Source organism: Sparus aurata, chromosome 17 (assembly GCF_900880675.1).
Source record: "Sparus aurata chromosome 17, fSpaAur1.1, whole genome shotgun sequence".
Lineage (NCBI taxonomy): Eukaryota > Metazoa > Chordata > Actinopteri > Spariformes > Sparidae > Sparus > Sparus aurata.
In genome coordinates, this window is record NC_044203.1 from 27,535,146 (window position 1) to 27,556,941 (window position 21,796).

The 21,796-nt window shown below is 43.2% G+C and overlaps 1 protein-coding gene across 11 annotated transcripts in view; it reads right to left on the bottom strand.

The window, feature by feature from the left end:
- Positions 1-698: 698 nt before the first annotated feature.
- The window catches only part of map7d1a (MAP7 domain containing 1a), a 44,705-nt gene continuing 23,607 nt past the window's right edge, over positions 699-21,796 (bottom strand). For 3 of the 11 annotated variants that reach the window (XM_030393521.1, XM_030393518.1, XM_030393527.1), the window contains 15 exons: positions 19,400-19,563; positions 19,042-19,153; positions 16,180-16,284; positions 14,751-14,894; positions 14,515-14,660; positions 13,908-14,038; positions 12,655-12,893; positions 11,442-11,703; positions 10,591-10,771; positions 9,596-9,700; positions 8,139-8,189; positions 7,992-8,052; positions 5,975-6,056; positions 5,364-5,602; positions 699-1,696 (listed from right to left, as the gene is read on the bottom strand). In XM_030393521.1, coding sequence (XP_030249381.1) covers positions 1,686-1,696; positions 5,364-5,602; positions 5,975-6,056; positions 7,992-8,052; positions 8,139-8,189; positions 9,596-9,700; positions 10,591-10,771; positions 11,442-11,703; positions 12,655-12,893; positions 13,908-14,038; positions 14,515-14,660; positions 14,751-14,894; positions 16,180-16,284; positions 19,042-19,153; positions 19,400-19,563 — 2,033 coding nt within the window. In that variant the 3' untranslated portion in view covers positions 699-1,685. The remainder of the gene's footprint in view (positions 1,697-5,363; positions 5,603-5,974; positions 6,057-7,991; positions 8,053-8,138; positions 8,190-9,595; positions 9,701-10,590; positions 10,772-11,441; positions 11,704-12,654; positions 12,894-13,907; positions 14,039-14,514; positions 14,661-14,750; positions 14,895-16,179; positions 16,285-19,041; positions 19,154-19,399; positions 19,564-21,796) is intronic. The other 8 variants (XM_030393528.1, XM_030393526.1, XM_030393519.1 and 5 more) reach the window with 7 other exon arrangements.

Here is a 21,796-nt window from a genome sequence, read left to right on the forward strand (position 1 = left end):
TCAAATGTTACATGCCCCCGCCCCCCGGGGAGGTACGAAGGCCATCTGCGATCATCGCAGGTTCAAGTTGACAAACTGCTGTCCTGCTGCACTACTGGGCTGCACTACAGTTGCATTTCACAAACGGCCATAAGTCATTAAATCACATAAGTTCTAGATGATGATCTGTGTGGCACGTCTTGGTGTTTGATATTCAGCTGCCTAGAAGTCTGGAAACAGTGAGCCAAGCCTCCAAGTGGCCACCTGAATATAGTGAAAGAAGAGGGCGGGGGGCAGCAGATGGAGTGGCATGTACCCCCTGTGGGGATTTTGTAAAAGGAGACCCAAACTGAAATGGACAGCTGAGCCAACTTGCATGCCTTGTACATATCAACTGTAAGGCCCTCTGGTGCTATCTCTAAATCTGTTTTCCTGTGGCTAGCGTGCACTCGGTCTTTCACAACCTTCGGTGGGAAATCGGCATTTCCCCTCCAAAGTCGCAATATTATTGAGCCTCGGGAGTAAACAAGCCGAAAGCAAGCACAAAACGTTCATAAACATTAAAATGAACAACAAATGGTGATCAATTTTTCTGCCTGTTTTAGATCAATGAACCCGAAAATCTCAAGCGCTGAATTCAAAACATCTGCATCATTTTCTTACACAAATAATCCCCCACATCCACAGTTTTCCCCCAACAAAAAGAGAAAGAGACCACGGACTGGACAGCTCGTCTTTAATAAGACTTTAGATACTCCCACTGACCATGTAACGCACATCAAAATAATTATACATATACACGCACCAGCAGTTCAAACACAGATGAGTCCATGGCATCTCAATGCAAATGAGAGGAAACTGAGTCATGCTCGCACATGTGAAATTTAAAAAAAAACAAACAGCTTTAACTGTTAAATAGTGGTGTAAATCCCTCATTCATAGAGAGTTGACCTTAGATCACTTCTGGTTTTCTTAATCGTCAAGGTTGCACGCTCATTATTACATCCAGTTCTGCATACAATCAATCAAAAGCTGACACAGACAATATGTTTACACACAGTAAGAAGCTGTTTGCAAGTGAACTTACATTTCAAAAATCTCTTTCCAGATTTCTCTTTACAAAAAACTGTTACAGGTAGCTTTATACAGACCAGGACGCGCTATACCTGGGTTTTCACTTCGAGGGTCTACTCAGAGCAAAGTGGCATAAAATGTCTCCCTTTCACACAACTTTAACCCACAGACCCATCCCTCCTTTGTCCATCACACACAGTTAATTTACATTATTCACAAGAATGTACCCAGTCTTTTTATATTTCTCTTTCAGTTAAATAACTAAAGAACAAAGAAAACAAACACTTCGGCTCGTTGGAAGCTGCGCTGCAATGTACAGAGGATGATACTGTCGAGTATTAAGGTGCGTGGAATCGGTGCCACAAAACATCTTAACAAATGCCAACACTGATGCACCCGTGTTGCATGCAGCAACATCTTTTCATCCTGTTTTTGTCTTTTGCTTGTGTCCTGTTGCTTGGTTGTCTTCTTCTGTGGCCCGCTTCTTTTTCAGAGAGAAGTTGGTTTGCTGTCAGGGGCTTAGAGAAAGGTTGTTGATTGGCACACGTCAAAAGGGCTCCCCATGCGAGCGTTGGCAGGGCCGGGAAAAGGTCAGTGGCCTAAGGCGACGGGCACTTCAACACTGGGACGTGTCACAGGACCTCTGTGAGGAAGGCAGAGAGCAGAGGGGTTAGAGGTCGGCAGCCAGTGAGGAATGGTCAACACACGCTAAACAGAGTCTAGTTTGTAGTCAAAACAAGGGCTCTTTCTCAAACTGCTTTTTGCACCATCTCCCGACTAACTTCCATTCCATCGAGCCGCTAAATTAAGTTCCATCAAAAATCGAATGGAATGGAGTTACAAACCCTGCCACAGTGAGTCCTCAGCAATGCTGATTTACTGTCTACATGCAATGCTGTGTAGTGTTAGTCATGGAAGACATGCTGTACACATGGGTCAACTTGCTTTCCAACTAACATTAAATGTAATTTTACGGCCAGTAAAGACTACAAAAATTAACGTGTTTAAAAAAATTATGTTAATTACATTTATAAACAAAATGTTAACAGTTTTACATAGAAGAATTTCAAGCTTTTTTTTGTTTAATTCCTTCTTGAAGAAAGTCAACAGTCAAAATATCTTAACATGGGTTTTATAGCTCAGAAGACATATTAGATCTGAAGCATGTAGCATTTTTTATGCGGGACCAAATAACCTTTAAATGTGATGTACCTATAACAATGTATTATTAAAAAAAAAAAAAAATGAAGTGTTTGTTCGAAAAAACAGATAAAAAAATATAATAACTGATTTTTTGGGGGAAAAAAACATGTATTCTTTTCTTTTAAGACAGTTATTTATCAAACAATTTTTTTCTCCAAAAAAAAATATTCTATGAACAATTTATTCTTTTTAAAAATATATATATTTTCAATAAATGTATAATTTTTTTCAAAATATCTTTACGTGGGTTTTTAAGCTCCGAAAATATATTAAGCAAGATCCGTAGCATATAGTACTTTTTATACAGGACCAAATAACTTTTAAATTTGATATACCTATATTAATACTATATAGAAAATAGATTGAATGTATTCTTTTAAAAAAATTATGTTTTGTTTTTTAAAAAACAATGACATGGACTGAAAAAGTTCTGGATTCTAAGTGAGGTAGGTTGGCTTCTCTAGTGTCTCCAGTCTACACGTCTCTAGTGTAGAAAATCATATATGTATGTATATGATCGTAAGAAGACTACTGTTAAAACCAAGCAGTTTATAAACATCAGACAAGATGTTTACAAAAAATAAATACCGCATCCGAAAGATTCTGATTCAAAACCATAGTTATGCAAAGGTCAGTTTCTGTCGGAGAGGGGGGGGAGGTTTGTCCCAAAGCCTGCTGCTGCCCCTCATACGCTTCATTCAGTTGCATGTGACAGTCGGCAGGGTCTGGTTTGAGAAATGCCCGGGGTTCCCCTCTTTAACCTGAGTAACGACCACTGTCTGGAAACCTCTGACCTGGTGACAATGCTAATTGCAAAAGATGTTGAACATGTCGCAGGAGGCATGAACCCATAAACCTTTACTGTCTTGTGTCCGAGGATTTAATGCGAAGGCCTCTACTCTGAGACTATTTATAGTCGAATGCAGCCAACATGTGAAACAAGTTGGTAATTGATGTAACACTGAATTATCTGACTGACAACGCCACATGTGAGGCGAAGAGAGGGTTGTGCTCTCAACAAGTATGAACATGCAAATGAACCATGGAAGTGAAGCCTCAAAATACATTGGCCTCCTATAAAATTACATTGTAACATTCAATTGGTCTCGCATATCAATATTCCCGATCGTGGCCCTCTTCCTAAAAGTCTTGCCAAGTGGAAGGCGTCTCGAGTGTCCAGGTTTATAGGGGGGAAAATGGGGAGATATATATATATTATATTCACTTTTTACACGACAGAGAGGTTGAGGGAAGACGAGGGAAGTCAAGTTCTCATTAAAAGCGATTTCAGGAAAGATGTGAGAGGGCAATCAGAGGAAAATCGTCCTCTGTTTGCTTTGCGCAGTATTTATGACCGCTGGCTTGTCTGCAGGCTATCAGGTGAAGGTTAAAATCTCACTGGAAGGAGGGAGTAGGGTGCTGCTGACGTCGCAAAGAGGGGGGTGCTGTGACGGGTGATATGGTGCTTAATGGCTTTCGGAGTCTAGTTTCTAACCCCTGGCAGGGAAACACTTGTGGATAGGGTCTCCACATCCATTCAAGCCATTCCAGGAATTCCTAGCTGGGTGCAGGCCAAAGTCAGTGGGGCTGCTGAATAAAAGCTGTCATCGGTATAAAGATACTCCGCTTCTCTTCACCCTTCCTTGCACTATTTCTTCCATGTCCCATCTCCACCCCTGTGTGAGTGTAAATGGAGTCTCCATGTCACACCATCCTCTCCTCAGGGGGCTACACACTCTCTGGAGTGATGACCTGCGCGTTAGCTGGGGTGCAAATTCAGGTTCCTGGTCACTCCGTGCCAAGGACAACAGCACTAACTATGGACCTCATACTGCAGGCTTTATTGGGTAATGTGAACTTGGCCAAGTGTAAAACCAGGTCAGTGCAAATAAGCACACCCACTTGTTGTAAGTGAATCGTGGTTCTGTCTGCTGCTACTTTTTATTAGGAACAGATGGGGAGACAAACCGAACTGGAACACTGATACTGGTGATGCTTAAACCAGATCCTCTGAGCCGAAATTACAACGTTCATCTTAGCCAGAACCTGCCGAAACAGATATTATCATCGTTTACTGTCCTTGAATCAGGAGAAATAACCAAATTCAAAGCTTAAAATTGAAATATATAAACTAAATCACATAATTCTCCGTGGCTCACCCAACGTTTTTGCCAAAAATAAAACTGTTTACACAAACCAGACCTTGACAAAATAATATTCAATTCCATGCAATTGAGAATCCCTGAATGACTCAGCTGAGGCCAACAGACAAATGTTAAAAATGTTGCAAAAAATCGACCGTGCTGCAGGAGGAAGAGCCAGCAGCCACATGAAGAGGACACAAGCGATTGTTTGTAGAGGTTTTTTACAATGAAATTAGTTCAATATGTTTAGCGCGTGTGTGTGTGGGAGAGCTGGTCACACGGAGTGCACTGATGACTTGCGTTTTTTGTTTTGTTTTTTTTAATTGAGTTATGGTGCACAAAAATCATTTTTGTGCCACTTGCATAGAGGATCAAAACGTAGATGGTGACATGACAAACGAGCCCGCAGTGAGTAAAAATGCGAAAGGAGGAACAAAACACGTGGCGTTCAGAGGGTTACATCAGATGTGGCTGTTTGATTACAGTCGGAATCCTAAATATTCGTCGCCAATGTTATCTTGAATTAAATATTTATTTTATAGGCTAGTGAACATGCTTTTATTATTTTTTTCCCCCTCTAGGGATCAATAAAAGAGTTATTGACAAGATTAGGCTCTTTCTAAACTTTGAAAAAGTCACGCCTACATTTCCTTTGAGACTACTAAAAGCACTTTATTGCACAGCTCAGTATGAAGCTAATGTTTCTCTCGTGCATCCAAATCTCTACTAACTAACTAATAAGAGATGAGGGCATATTACAACTATTCTTGTTTCTCTGGCTTTGAGTTTTAGAATCAGTTTTCAGCTTCATATGCTTACAAACCCTGTTCGAAATCCTAAAACTATTCGTTTTTTTTAATAATCCTTCCTTTCTTTTACTCTCTTTATATATACACTCAGTGTTAATGTCGAGTCTAAAGTGTTTGAACATGTTTGTGTTGTGGTCTCTCTCGTGCACTGTACCTGCAACATGCTGAGGCTTCATGGGGCCGGCCTTTTTCATGAATGAGTCCTCGCTCTCGAACGCGAGGATCGGCTCGCTGGCCATACTGGTCTCAGACTTCTCCCGCGCTCCGTTTGTGGTGTTGCCGTGATTCGTGAGATGGATGATATCTCCGAAGTGGTCCGTGTCTCCTTTAGCGGGCAGACCGTTTTCATGTCTCGCGGGCTGGACCCCGTTGACCACTTGGACCGAGGGGCTACTGCAGAGATGGAGACACAGAGAAGAATATGGTTGTACTTATGACGGGTCGGAGTGACTCATGCAACAAATGAGTCATTCCACCACTGTCCAATTACGGGAGTCTCTTAAAATCTACCCCGAGAAATGTGTTCGCATACGAAGAGTAAACATTTCTAACAACCGAAGCATTTCTTCAGTACTGCGATTGTTAACTGTGGACCCCGAGTCCTGCGGCTCATTGTGTTTTCCGTTGAGGTTTAGAACAACAACAGTCAACTCCTGGCTCGCTCTTCTGGCATACAAGTTTTACACCGTGCACGGTGGTCTTGCGTCAGTATGAGCACAGTGAAACTTTTCAATGCTCTTTAAACAAAAAGAGCGATAGTTTTACCTTTCATTGACGTTGGTCTGTCCATTTTCTGTCATGTTGTTGGGCAGCTTGACGTCAGGCTTTGGATGATATTCAGCAGAAGCTAGAGGAAACAAAGTAAAACAGCTTTTTTTAAACCAGTGTAAACCCTGCACATCAACATGATCCTACACTACATGATCAAACACAGTGTGATAAAAAAAATTAATGATCATTATAAAGTTTATCAAGCTTAATTAAAAATGTTTTTCAAAATTTCACTGAGGCAGCTTTCCAAGTTCATATCTCCTCAACTCGGCTCTGATGAAGACATGGCTGTGGTTGACACAGATCTCAACTCCCCCTGACTAGAGCGGAGGCACGTCTGCCAGGGCCTGCGACCACATCAGTAGCTGGCTAATGTATTCCTGCATTGAGGAAGTCTGCCACAAACAGCAGATCTCCCACACCGCATTGATCCCCTTCATCTTAGTCATCGACTGTACGTGACGTGGAAGTTTAAACAAGGAGGGTGTGGAAGCTCTGTGTGCTTCTTAATTTAGTTGTGTTAACTCTTTAAAAGACATTGTGAAGAGACCGTTGACTTTTTTCCATCAAATTGCTGTAATAAAAACTTAGCAAACTAATCTTTGGCTCTCTGTCTTTATTCCTCTTATTGAAAAGAGTTTGTAAAACCAGTTATATCCGCAGGGTGGCACATCTTTAAAAAGATATCTGTGAATGCTGACAATAAAACAGAAGCTGATTGGCGTGAAGCTGCTTTTCATATACTGACTTCAAGTGACACAAAAAGTTGAGATAAGAAACATTCATGGAAATAAAATGCATCTATGTGACACTGGAAGTGTGTTTGGCTGAACCTGACGCCCTAGCTTAGCATAAACGCTGCCGAAATTGCATTGATATATTTTGTTAATGCTTCTGACATTACATTGACTGTTCACCTTTTACATGACATTTTAAATGGATGTATTTGTAGATGCATTTTAGTAGTTAGATTTTATTTTATTTCTATTGATTTCCAATTCTTTTATAGAATACTAAAATTATATTTTTGTTATATTACATTGTCTTTATATGTCTTGTATTGAATATAATATATATAATACATTTTAATTCACAACGATAGCAATTTTACAATGCTTTTACTGTGTATGTTACAATAAGAAAAATGGGTGATGTTTAACACTCTCACCATAAACTTGAGCCACACAAATGAAAAGTTTAATTGTTGCATGATACTTGTTAGTTCTTGCCTAGCATAAAAAAAAAAGAATAGAAAAAAATAAGCTTTTTTTCCAATAAATAGGGGGTTTTTGAACATGTAGTTCTTAGTGTGACTGGTAAAGGGTTAGGAACAGACTTTTTCCATTGTTAAAGTAGTAGAAAAGAGGGCATGGGTAAGGCCTTTGCAACATCAAGTGTCCTTACATCATTGCTTGTGTCAGATAGAAATGTCTGGCAGCAGTTATCACTCTTCCTCTCTGACTCCCGCTGTCCCACAGTTTGGACAACAAGCAACACACATGGGTCCTATTTTACATAGACGAAGAACTCCCAACTGCAGCTGTGCAGGATATGAGGCTGAAATATAATCTAATAACCGTTTTATACAAGGCGTCCGATGTGAAGCTGACCCACACGGGGAAATGAGAGCAGAAGTACAAGGAATACCTGTGATTTTGTTTTATTCTAACATATGGAAGAGGTAAAGAAGGCAGAGGAAGAGATGGTGTGTCATCAAACATCACCCTAAAGGTGGGATACGTATGAGCCAGACACTATAAAAATGTACTATGATTAGCGAATCTGCATGACCTACAAAGCAGTAAGAGTTAGAAATCCACTTCTGAGTGGATTCCTGAAGCCGGCTTTGTTTGAAATCCCTCCACAGATAACACATTAATGGGAGATCCATGAAGACAATTCCCCGAAACAATTCCTGCAGATTAAAGGCTTGCCTTGTGTAAAGGTTTCACTGCATCACTTGCGGATGTCTTGTAAAAGGCAGCCTCGCTCAGATTGATGTTCTGCTTACCTTTGCTGCTCTCTGCCTCTTTGTCATTGACGTTTGCGAGAGGGGAGGACTTTGTCTCTTTCTGCGAAGATGGGGGAAGTTAACAGTCATTTTTCATTGCAGAGTTAAGGTTTTAGCATGTTGTTTTGATTCAATCTCAAAACGTACCTTCTCGCCTCCATCTGTCTTGCGCGTCCTCTTCATGATCTCATCCAGACGCTGATTAAAAGAAAAAAAAAAAAAGTAATGAGACCGTAACAAACAAACAAAATGCAGCATGTTGACTCAGTGGGCCATCAGGGCAGATGTGTTTATGACGTTAACAAATAAAGGTTTCGGTTTTCATAACACCAGTCAGAAAGTTATTAACGCAGCATTTACAAGAAAAAAAGTTGGTTTAAGTTTATTGGGCGAGCCTGAATCCAAACACCAGGTCAGACTGTTTTCTAGAAAAACTGAGAGTTGCACATTTTGTTGTTCATCGCTTCTCTTCACTGGTGAAAAAGGGATTTCCTGTCTCCTGTATCTAATTCTGCTTCAAGTGAATGCACCCTTGTGTCTCCAGGTGTCAAAAATGATGACGCAGCAGTTGTGTGTTCAGCTGGAACGCCAGCGTAGGATGGTCGGACAGAGAACAGTAGGATGAAGGCAAGACAAATGTGAACCATTCTCTGTGACTCATTTGTATTCACTGAAGGCAGAAGATACAAGATGCGACCCTCGTCTGAGGACACAGCTAGCCCGGGACCATAACTGCAGCTGCCACTCATAAAAGTGAGGAGTTTTTATGATCCAAGATTATTCATAGACGGCTCACACACTCATGGCTTTGGCATCTAGTGTGGCTGCAAAACTTTCTCGAGACAAAAGATTCTCATTTGTCTAACGAGTTTCTGTGTCGCTCCTCTGGATACTTTAAACCACCTGTGCCTGCTGACCACAACCTCCTCTTTGTTGAGGCGTTAACAAGAGCCAGCCTGTCGGTTTGGGTAGAAGTTAGGCAAGTCTTTGGGGCAGAGGACATGCTGTACTTGCGGGCTAATTCCAGCAAGGATCCTGGCTTGGATTTGCACGCCTAGATAAGAGTATTTCACACGTGGAAAGATAGACTAGGAGAGGGAAAGAAAGGCTTAGCTAGCATACAGAGGCGTAGGCTTACTGTAGGTGTGGGTGGAAGACTATTGTTACAGGAACACACATACATTCAAAGATCTGCGCAATCCACAGAGATCAAAGCACAGCGAGATCACCGTTATTGGTGTTTATATATAGCTTCACACTCCCATTAAATCATGGCATGCAGACAGCCGATTGTGGATGAGCCAAAAACATCATCCATCTTGGTTTCAAGGGAGTCGACTTTCAAGCCTGTGTTTGGCGTGTCATAAGGCCGACCAGAGGATGAACGAACCCCAGAATATAATGCCCCCAGCGAGGGAGGAGAGCTTAGAGTAAGTTTACTACTGATTAATGTTGCGTTACTCTGAAGAAGTTTAAAAATCCTTTGTCCCGGCTCTGCTCTCAGAGTCTATTAGAAAAGACATTTCCATTGTGAAATCAGTTGTGAGATTGCTTTAAAACCTGGCTGAGAGAACAATGATGCGAGAACGGATGCGTCGCCCTACCCTTTTCCTCTCCAGCCTCTCCTGCTCCTCCTTCTGGAAGTGCTTCTCCCTCTCCAGACGCTGCTTCTCCGCCTCCTCCCGGGCTTTAGCCTCAGCCTCTTCTTTCTGAAACACACACACACAGGCGAGAATCCAACCGCAACTTTAATGCCGGCAGAAGGAGGGGAAAAAAAAAAAAACCCGGCCAAAATAACATGCCTTTTACGTAACAAGGGTGTGGTTGCTCACTTCAATTATTGTTTACAGCCACAAAAGGGATATTTTCCTGTACCTATGAGCCAAAAAAGATCTATTTTCAACATTTACAGCCTTGTGAGGCCCAATCAAAGCGAAACACAATACTTGAGCCTTTTGTATAATTACATTGGATCGTGTTTAAACCGCAAATGCCACTTCTGTGAGAGACCACAAGGGGGTGGCAGAGCGCAAGAGCTGGAAAACAGACCGATCACAGAGATAAGACCGTGCCAGGGCCGATCATGTTACAGGTCTGCGGGGATAAACAAATACTGCGATGAAAAGCCACACTTCCTGTCCCAATTGGAAATGTGTTTCTATCAATCAGTCGTCTCTGCTTCTCCCTGGCAAACACAGGACGAGTCAATATTCCTCCTAATGGTTATCTGACAAACTGAGGAATAAAAAGGAGCACATTCATTGTAGCTACCAGCTCGGATGAAATATTTGCCTTTAAGGACAACAACCATCCCCTCTGACGTAAAAGAGAAATCCTGGACTGTGCTTTTAAAGGTCAGTATGAGGTGAGCAGCTCAGTTGAAACAGTAAACAAGAGACATTGAAAAACATTGCAGAAGATGTCGGGGGGGGGGGGGGGGTTCAGCTTGTGGTGTGATGCGCAAAGTGCCTGGGAATAATGCGAGGATGCAGTGGAGTGTGCACGCCCGAGTTCCTGCACTGCACTAACACCAAACCTCACTAACAACTTCCCATTTAAGCTGCTTTCCCGACATGCTGCGCGTTGACGGTGATCATACCTGCTTCTGAAGCCGCAGGTTCTCCTCCTCCTCGGCTTTGGCTCTCTCCTGAGCCTCCTTCTCCTCCTGCAGGCGCTGGGCTTCGTCCCTCTTCCTCTGCTCCTCGGCCATGGCGCGGGCCTCCTCTTCCCTGCGTCGCCTCTCCTCGGCCTCCCTTGCTATCCGCTCCTCTCTCAGGATCCTATAGAGATTTGGGCATAAATCTGATGGGTAAGCATTTCCCGCTAAATCCATGTGGTAAACAATTTCAAAGAATTCTATCGACAGCAGAGTTCCTCTTTAGTTTACACATGAGCACAAGCAACTACAAACCAAACTCTTAAAGGAAATGGAAACGATCAGAAACACGAGTGCCAGCGTGGGCTCTCAAGCGACTTGCTGTGGTTAGAATCAGCGTAACAGGCTATTAAACTCTTAATGCCAACACGCAGCACGTCCAGTGCTGAATGAGGTCTCCCACAGACATGAATGTGCTGGAGCCTTCCTGTTCGGTTGTACTGATCTTTTTTTGTTTTTATGTGTAGTTTAATGTCAGCACTGAGGTTTGTTTTGGAGCATGAAAGCAGCCATGGCATCGCATTCTACACCGACCATACATTACTTCAGCTTCAGTTCAAATGTTATATATACAGTGGGTCCACTTGTCCCCCATGACCTTCTGTGCAATTCTTGAGAAGGCTGATAGGAAAAAAAAATACTGGCGGTTAAAAGACCAAACCCCTAAGTGGGAACACAGCTTGGGAATTACCGTCTTTCAGCATGGACATAAACGTGTTTAAATGTCTTGCACGGTGAAAGAACTTGACAGATCTTGCAAGGTCAACACTGTGAGGCATATTAAACCCTCTGACCTCTCCTTCTCCTCCTGTTCGCGGCGCTCCTGCTCTTCCCTCTCCCTCTGCTCTCGGGCCTGTCGGCGTTTCTCGGCGAGGATGCGAGCCGCCTCCTCTGGGTTGTTGGTGCCCGCCATGGGCTTGGGTGACGGAGAGGGTGCCGGTGACGACGCTGGGACAGACGAAGCGGCGTGGGCCGGCTCAGGTGAGGGGGATTTAGCCGCGCCCGTCGACACATGAGGTGAGGCAGCTGCTGAGGGTACCACAGGAGCAGGGGAGCCTGAAACAAGGAAAACGAGTGTTACAGACCTTGTGTAGCTTAACAATTATTGAAGCTTCCCTTTAAAGTGGTGCCCATCAGTCATGACTAATAAAGCATGAAACTGCAGTCCTTTCTCTTCACATGCACTGTGAAACTTTCTGTCCTCAGCAACTGGAAATTGCAAACAGCCATAGCTGCTTCAAGCCTAAGAACTCGGTAATTACATAATTAAGACTGATTAGTGCAGCCTCTTAGTGCTGCGTGTGAGCTGACACAGACCACGGAGCTGTGTGTGGCTCTCTGAATGCATTCCCTTTGTTTTCACGGCCAATTAAGCCTGATGGTAATCTTCGCCTGTTTCTTCTTGAAAGAAATACGGACTTTCCAGAGGCCTGTTCACTGTTTCCAGTAGATCCACTCTGCTGGCCAGGAAGAGACCGAGCCAGACAGTGATGAACTCCTTGGGAATAAATTAAAAAATACTTTAAAAAATAAAGTACGACTCCGCAGTGGAGGGAAGCTATCAAATATCCAGATGTTGCTGGTCTGTGCAAATCTGACAGTAGATCAATGGGATGAGAAACTGCAAGAAAATGCAGATTGTTGTGTTGTTAATAATAATAATCTTTACTCAAGGCCTACGTGCTGGCTTGTCTGCATCTGCAGATACAGCATGATTAAATCATGGGACTTCCAACACTTGATAAACAGGTGGTCCATCACAGCTCCAGACTTAGTTCAAGTGATGTCAATTGTGCAAACTTATTAACTTAGACTTTATTATTTCGCACCTGAAACTACCAGACAGAAACTAAATGTTGTCCCTTCTGCTTCCCTGCTACCTGCAGCTTCAGTTATTTTCTGCAATTGAAACATCCTACGAAACAAAAAGTCTAGATGGATGTTTGTTGACATTTTCAATTCATCTACTCAGAATTGATCTGTATCAAAACTGTCGTTTGTACTCACCCTTTCTCTCCTCTGGGGTGGCAGGTCTGTGAGGCTCCTTCACTCTTCCGATTGGAGCGGGGGAGGAGGTACGGTGGTCTATCCTGGCAGGGGTCCTGGCTCTTTTAGGCCGAGCTTTAGGAGTCGACGGGCTTCCACTTGTGGATGGAGGCTTGGGGGAGGCAGCGGGGCTGGGTGAGGCAGTTCTGCCCTTCGGCGTGGCTGGGGATGACGGCCGTTGTCTTGATAAAGGACTGGGACTGAAAAGAAAAGGGAAAATATTTCTGATGCTGTAATGCATTTGGACCAAGATCAGGGCTGGAATGTTTGTTTAAAATGACACACGTCCTGAAGAAACCTGACTTCTTCAAACAGGTTCAGAGCAGACACAGCACTCAAACGTTGCGTCAGCCCTACAGTGCATTATCAGAGTCCAGTTTTTACAGGCAACGCAACACTTAAAGGAGAAACATCCATTATGCTGAAGACAATGTTTTTTCTTTTATATCCTCTGGCACTGATGGCACTGACAGCCAACAGCCGAGCTCTTTGTTGCCCTTTTGTTGAGTCAGAAGAACTTTCTTCTCCTATTCCATCCCTTCTGTCACTTTTTTTAGTGGCCTGAGGATACAAGAGGAAGTGACCACTCGTTCTGGGATCTGCCTCGGCTCAAACAGAGCATGAAAGACGCAGCCATTATCATGCAGACGTAAACACGGTCGATCTGGCCCAGCCGTTGACCAGAGAGAGGAGCAGTGGGTCAGGGGGATGTAAGGTTATCCTTGTTTACGTTACAGTTTTAGTCTGACAGTAAAAGTCCCTGTTTATTATTGTAAAATGACAGGCCTATGGTGCTGGGACACTTCATACCGTATGATGCTTTGTATAGTAAATTATGAACTGCTTCACTGAAAACATAATTGCTAAATTAATTAAATTATTAGGAAATTGAGGGCAACTTGAGGGAGATGACTGCAGTTTGTGTCAGGGGGTACATGACCGGGTGTCAGCCTCAGTGGTCATGGTTCATAGGGTTTGTAACAGATGCTTTATTATGATCATTACGAGGTCCTGGAGATGAAATCAGGAACCAGGTTGGTGGTAAATATGACACGTGTAAGGAAAAAGGTGACGGCAAAGTTTGTTGGCTTTTTCCAATTTTTTAAATTATACATAAAATCCAAATGAACTCACAGATTTCAAACTAAACTGAACTGAGAGTAAAAATTAAAAACAAATAACTAAGAAAGAAGAAGAAGTAAACAGTGCGTTACCTCGGGTCGGGTCTGTGTCTCATGCTGGGTAGAGACTGTCTCTTCTTGAGCACCTTCTCTTTAGTGAGGGCGATTCTCTCCTTCTCGTTCTCCCGCTCCTTGTCTTTCTTCTCTTTCTTGTTTTTATCCATCTGTATGACAAAAGGATGAAAAAAGGCACACATATATCAGTCTTCTCACGTGTACTCCAAAGATAGCATTCTATTGTCATGAAAACACAAAATATGACAAGATTCGCTTCGGTGGATGTTATACATAAAACACAGGAAGAGAGGAAGTCTGGACAGGGAACATGTTTTACTCTCTTGGCAACAGTTCAATCCAACAACAGTACTGTTAAACCTTCAGTCAGATTCCGGTGGACTGTAAACCCCGAATGTAGAAAAAGAATCAGCTGTCATTAATTTCATGCCCTTTTAGCTATGCTTTTATTCTGGGGAAACAGCTTACTTATCAGCTTACATAACACCCAAAATGGAGAAGGAAGAAGTAAAACTCCTACTTCTATAAATTCTGAGAAGTCCAACTAATGAGTCATACACAGCTTAAATATTAATCTGTCAGAGAGGACAGCCGCAAGGGCAAAAAGCTAATTGGGCCGACTTACAGGTGTGGAGCTCCGTCTGTGCTGGCGCTGGGTGATGTCGGGCGTGCTGGACGTCACTCTCCAGCGGTCGGAGCAGCGGTGGTGGGGCTGGTGGGCACACAAGGTGAGGGGACTGGCTGAGGCTGAACGGGGGCAGAGAGGAGAGTCTGAGGAGAAAATACAAGTCTGATTAAATTTAGCAAAAAAAAAATCTATACGGCAGCGTAATTAACTGCGAGGAAGAAACTAGTGTTAACCTATTGTTTTTGCCAACTTACGACCATCTTTGCCATTGTTGAGGACACTGGCAGCACTGCGGCTCCTGGCGAGGAACGACAGCGTCGGCGTCATCAGCCGGTCGACTATACTGCTCTCCCATGGACTCAGTGCAAGGCCACGGGCTGCAGGGAGGAGGAACAGATTGATGAACGGAGGTTTCTCTACTAACTCCAAATGACTAGTCTTTGATTGATGTCCTCAGCTGAACCAGAGCTTGTATCATCAGAGCAACATGGGCCCATTTAAAATCATTTTCTTTGCAGAGACCGCCATTATCCCGACACCGACACTTAAAATTCAGTCTAAAATTTGTCACCAACAGGAAATGAAAAGAAACAGTGATTGAGGTTATGGGTCACATGTAGTAATATGCCCACATGCCATAAAGACCTGATCAAAAAATACAAAAAAAAAAAAACAATTAAACACCTCAGTGCCACCCAAACAGATTACAAGAAGAAAAATGAGCTCAGTGAACGTGTCTACTATAACCTTGGGCTGTAGCGGTACCACCCAGGAGAGAGAGAGTTATTTGAAAAGCTTGTCTAGACAGTGAGTTGGTTATTTATAACCACAGCCTTGAGCATACAAGCAGAGAAGTAGAAGAATGTGGACTCGTCAGTATTTATTCAGGGAAAACACCTTTTTTTTTCGTGTGTAGTTGTGTTGAGATTGAGGAGGAGAGCGACATGAGGGGCACAGAAGTTACCTATCTGTTTTTTGTTCCAGCGTCACAGAGGAGCAGTACCTGCTCCGGGGGAGTTTTTGAGAATACATTATTTCCTGAAAGATGCTGACTCACTCTGTGCCTAACTTTACTTTGAGAAGTTTCTCCTTCTCTGCAGGAGTACACCGTGACCTGGTTTAATTTCTAAAAAGGCGCTCATCCGAAGCGTGAAGAAAGTTTGATTCAAAGGAGTATTTGTCAATTACGACCAACAACCACCTCCATATAAATCAATCAATAGAGCATTCAATCAACATAAAAGACATCCCATATCCAGTGTGTTATGATGAAAATGAGAACAAAAGGATCGATTGGACTGTGCAAGCACATGACATGACCACCACACAATGAACCAACCAAAGGATATATATAAAAGATGGCAAAACGAAATATGAACACTGGACATTACCCACATTAAAACACGAGCGTGCAGAGCATGTCAAACAAAAACCCGACCCAACTTCTGAGGAGAGAAATCAACGAAAACAGAACTCATAGTGGTTTTGGAAAATGGAAATGGGTCAGCTGTCAACCATCAAGCACAAGAGAAGGACTGAAATCAGAGAGAGGAACTGAAAAAAAAAATTGAAGACAATGACGGACGGGTTTCAGAGACGGTGGCAGAGTGATGGACAGTTACACAGGAGGGGGGGGGGGGGGCATTCCAGATGTTGCCTTACTTCTGCTGGGGGAGTTCCAGAGCGTGGCGGAGGACTTGGACAGTCGCTTGTTTATAACAGTGTCCACGTGTTTGGGCAGGTTGACCGTTGACACAGAGCATCTGCCTAAGAAGCCAAGAGAGCGCCACACAGATGTTCACACAGGTCACATGGTTGAGAGGTAGAATGGGAACTTCTGTGGCGTAATGCGTTGCGCTCGGATGATGCCTCCACAAACACACACCCACATACTGTGAAGTAACCGATCGGTAATGTGAGCAACCGCCATTAAAGCAGATTCCTGCGCGCTGAACGCGTCTATAATAATATCCGCTCTGTTACGGTGCATGCACGCACACAGTGCACCGTATGTTCACTTCAGCCCGCCTTTAGGTGTGAAGGCGGGCATCCGTGGCACAAAACATGTGTCAAAAATGATGTTTAATGTTTCTGAATTGCATAAATGCTACAGTTTTTAAAGGGTCAGTTCACTCAAAGCACCTACCTCTTATGATATTTAGCATTGCAGAAAGTTCTGGTTTTATTTGCCCAGGTTTTAAAATATACAATACTAAATTACAGATTGAGTTTATACTGCACAAGAAAAAAAGTATAAAGCATAATTTTTCTGTCAATTTTAACAATGTCTAATATCAGCTTGAGCCTATTTCATATATTATTACTGATTAACCAGAAAATCTATTGTCAAGGCGGCCGATTATCACAATGAAAAATGGCTTTTGAAAATGTTTATTGGCAACAATTATTTTAGTGTTGTCTTTACCAGAGAAGCAGTGAAAACTGCGAGCAGTAAGGTTAGTGAAACCTGGGACATCTTTAGTTTCTTATGAATATTTTAAAAAGGCCATTTGTAATGCTCTTAGCACGACAAACTCAATTCTATAAACTGAGGTAAGTGAGAAGATATGTTGACTCTTTGAGGGGATCTGGTTGAAATGACCCTTTAAGATTCTTCTCAAAACTCCAGATGAAAGATTGAAGGTTTGTGCCGACTTCACAATAATACCAATTCCAAAAAAGCATGTCAGCCACACTCATGAAGAACCTTAAAAGTTACCGACACAAACGATGACCCAGAGTAGACACCTCAACACAACCATAACAACCAAACGAGTGATGGAACGAGGCTGCGGGGAAACATCGCCTCATTTCAAAGTTGACGACGTGAACTGGCTTCAGAAAAAGGGCAAAATTTGTGCAATCCATGTGCAAAACTTACATCCATCCCAAGTCTATTTGATTGCAGCGTATTAAAGAAATATAAACATCCTGCTTTACCCAGATGTCGTCAGGCATGATTCACAGAACATAAGTGTAATGGAGGCACGGTATTAAAGCAGGCCTTGTCTATTAAAGCAGTGAATGAGGCAGTTTGCTCTTTTGAAAGAGGCCAAGACTCTGGAGCATTTCCTAAATAACATTCTGATCTCTGCGTCATTCCACTGCAGTCGGTGTACGCTTGTTTACTTCCACCATCTGACAGGCGGCAGGCTAGTGAGGGAGGAAGGAAGCGAGAGATTGATTAGAGAGTCAATAATTCCCCTGGCATATGGCAGAGGAGATTACATGACATGAGATAAAAGTCGAGTCTCTTTAGATTTATAGCTTCAAGTCTGGTAGATGGCACATGCGGACAGGAGCAGCATTGTTAAAACATCATTTCTACAGTATCATCCAGCCTCCGCAGTCAGTGCAAACTGATCTCAGCTACTGTAGGACTGTCGGGACATTTATCAATTCAAAATAGGCGTAATAAAGTTCGCTGCTAAGTCCATAAATCCCTGCCTGCTGCAGTGAAGCAGCAGAATAAATTTTCACTTCTGCGATCGATATGGGCTGGTCATGATCAGGGCGAAGTAAAGTTTGAAAGGCAAACAGCCCGCTAGGACAGAGCTGCAGTAACTAACACATCGGAGGAAAAGGTGAGTCGAGGTGGAGGAAGCGTGACAGAAGATCAAAATATGACAAAACAAAACCTCCGCTGCTGCCCAAATATGTCTGGGCAGCGTTCCTGGCGGTGCAACTTCCCACATCTTCTGCCAAAGCCAGAACTGGGCATAAAGCACTGTACGCATGACTGAGCCAGCTGGAAGCGCGAAGTAGATAACAGAAGTATTTTTCACCTGATGGAGCCAATAATGCACCAACTCCAGGCTGCAATGCCTCAGAGCTATATCGAGGAGGCTGTTCCTCCACTATCAATGAGGGGAAGAGGGATAAAATAGTACTCGGTTGGAATAAAACATCACTAAGACTAAAGAATAAAATAAAAAAAAAAAATGGCCAAGTGAGGTTTTTTTCCTCTTGTTCAATTTGTTGAGACACAAGCCACCACTGCAGTCAAATTCTGATAGCCATCTGTTTTCTAAGGCATTTATCTTGCAAAAAGGCCAAACATTTCCTGGTTCCAGCTTCTCAAGAAAAAAAGATTTAAGACTTTTCTCAGCTTTTTGTCGTTGTGAGTTAACAACTCTGGATTAAACAAGCAATTTGAAGACAATCACATTTAAGAAAAAGAAAAAAATTAATTCATATAAAAATAATTATAAATCCATCTGTAACAGCACAGTTGATGAACAAGTCTAAGGTCTCCTCTGCAAGGACGTAGTAATGATCTTCAGTGAAAACAGCGAAAGGAAGCTGCATGATGGCCGACTGATGCTGAAATAATTTTCCTCTAATGGACTCAGCGGTAAAAGGTTAATGGCACAGAAACTCAAAAGCCAATAATGACGAATAAAAACCTTAACAGGCAGAATCTGTGATCAATAAAAGCATCGATAACTTGCATCAGCTGCCTCGCACAAGTGATATAGATCTGATCACAAGCGAGTCCTATCCAGACTGAATCCATGTGCTCACCTTCTTTCTGGCTGGAGTTCTGGCTTAGCGCGCCAGCCCAGGACCACCTTTGCTGGCGGATTTCTGCCCACGTCTTCTTGGTTGACCTGTGGATGGCCGCCTCATAGCGCTCCTGAAGAGATTAACAGAACAGGACAGATAGAAGTTATTTAAATGCATCAAAAGTAAACGCGCAGAACCGCTGGCACGGTGGGTCGAGCACCATGCCCAGCTGAATCCTCTCGTCTGCAACTGACCCGGTTCTGTTGCCATTCCGGTGAGAGAGAGGGCGTTAACATTTCACCTCTGGATATCAGCGCAAAAGTAGAACACCATCACATACATAATAGATGGGGACTGTGTTGTTGCCAGAACGTACTTTATTCTTCTCCAGTTTCTGTTTCTGCCTCTCCTCCAGGGCGGATCGCCGCTTTTCCGCCTTGATCCGCTGTTCCTCGAGCTTCCTGCGGCGGCCCTCCAGCTGCTGCTCCCTCAGCTGCCGCGCCTTCTCCTCCTTCTCCAGCCACTGGGTCTTTTTAGCAGCTAAGATAGGACAGAAAAACCACGGTGACGAGGGTGAGATTTTACCTAAAGAGCACTGGACAAAGGAGTCCGCTCTCTCTCCCCTGTCCTTTCAGAATACTGTAGGTACGCTATGCATGACTTTCATCAGTATGGGCTTAAAAGCATTATGTGATATCTGTTGAGACACATCTTTTGATAGGTTGGGATATGTTAGGAAAACATCCTGTTTGAAGCTTGAAGGAAATATCCCCAAAAAGTCAAGCCTCTGATGTTAAAAGCCACCTTTGAAATAAATATGTTGCCCTTCCACTTCAATCGTTCTTTGTGTTTGGAAAAAATAAATTCAATTACTTGACTTTTCCACAGAATCCTGCATAATGCCGGGTTATACAGCTACAGAGCTTCTGAAGTGACACTTTTACACCACGCTAATCGCATCAAGCCTCCGCGTCAGCTTCAATAAACCAAACGCTTTGATATGGAAATCGTCTCCTTGTCCCTGTGCCATTTAAAGAGGGCGTAAAGAAGCCTTCTGCAGCCGCCTCTCTGTGTACACAGCCCGTCATATTTCTTTTAAACTGCACAGCAAAAACCTCCATGAAGAATCGTCCCAGGCTTAGTTTTTCCAAGAGCACTTGGTGCAACAAAAGCAACTGGTTGTGGATTTCAGATTACGCTGACGGATCACTGCAGAGATGCTGGAGGCGAGAGGGGTTCAAATTTATTGGGGAGGCACACAGTTCTGCTTTTATCTGAGAAGGGAAAGGACAGCTGAGTAATACCGAGGTGCTGCACGGAAGCACCTTGAGGCAAAGGAAAATATCTGCTGCAGTGCGTATCTCAGCTCCTTGCAGCTCCGTGGCCTCGATTTGAGAGAAGACACAGATTACAAATATATAGTAGAGTGGAAACTTCTCCATAATTCACTCGTTGTGCTGCGATGAGAACCAGGGAGGGAGGAAACTGCCTCAACCGCCCTCAAATGCAATGTTGAGGGCTTGCTGGGATAGGTTTCAGTTTCCCACATCCATAACATTTCCTCTCTCCTCCGTGGAAAACCTTTAAGGTCACAAACTTAATATAGAAAGACTGCACCCACTTTTTTCCAAGTCTGACTGAATATTGGACGCATGTTGGTAGTTTTCCAGACTACAGGTGCTGGCTGCAGGAGGGGAAAATGACCTGAAACTGGCTGGATGATTGATGGTGACACCAAACTATGATGAGAGTCTGAATTATTTCCGCTCACGAGCATCAGAGTGACCTTCACCATCAGTCATTCGTGCATCTATACCAGGAGTTCTGGTAAATAGACGTCCAGTTCTGAATATCCTAAGTTGACATTGCTTTAAAATGCGTTCCTCGGCTCTCTCCTGACAGTGATCAGCGCTGACAAGTAGCTTCGGGACCTACTACAGTAAGACCATTAAGTAATCATGAACGGCGCGCGGCTCCAGCTCTGGCACATGAAGTATTCATACGGTCCCTGCAAAGACGGATAACACAGGAGAAAAGCTTCTGTGCAGTCGCGGACGATTTCCTGAGGCAAGTCTTTCAAAGATTCACTTAAACGTGACAAGAAAACAATACGATACGAGCTAGGATGTGTTGGGATTTTCTTTTGGGAACGGTGCCCCTTACACTACTAGCCTAGAGATAACTACTGGTGATGGTTGATAAGATCTCTTTTAATCTGGTCTCGTAAACACATGCATTGGCGGGATCTCATCTTTTATCCAGGTCTGACTGAGGGTATTAAATCGGACCCCGTACCATCTGGCACGCCCGGTGATCGCCCAATTAGACTGATCCATGCTCCAAAGTGTGTCAAAGTCATCCTACTGCTGTCGAACACACATCGGGATTAGACGATGGGGCACGACTGAAAGTATGAGTGTGGCAGTTTAAAGAAATCAGTGTCATGTGAGGATATACGGCATGAATATGAATTCATTCTGTATTCTACGTCCCAAAAAGTTTTGAGAGAAACAAAACTGGTTCCAAGATAACATGTTTCAACGCCATTTCCCCAATTTCTCTCTAACTATGATGGAATAAACAACACCGACTATTGAACTACTCTAAATGTTCTGTCTAGCTGACAAAACCCTGCAGGATGACAAAAGCTGAAAGGAGAAAAATGTCTTCAATACATAACGATGTAGCTCTATATCGACCCAAGCGAAAACTACTTGCACATATTCTTCTTTTTCTGAACATTCTGCACTGTGTGATTTTGTGTCTGGCAATA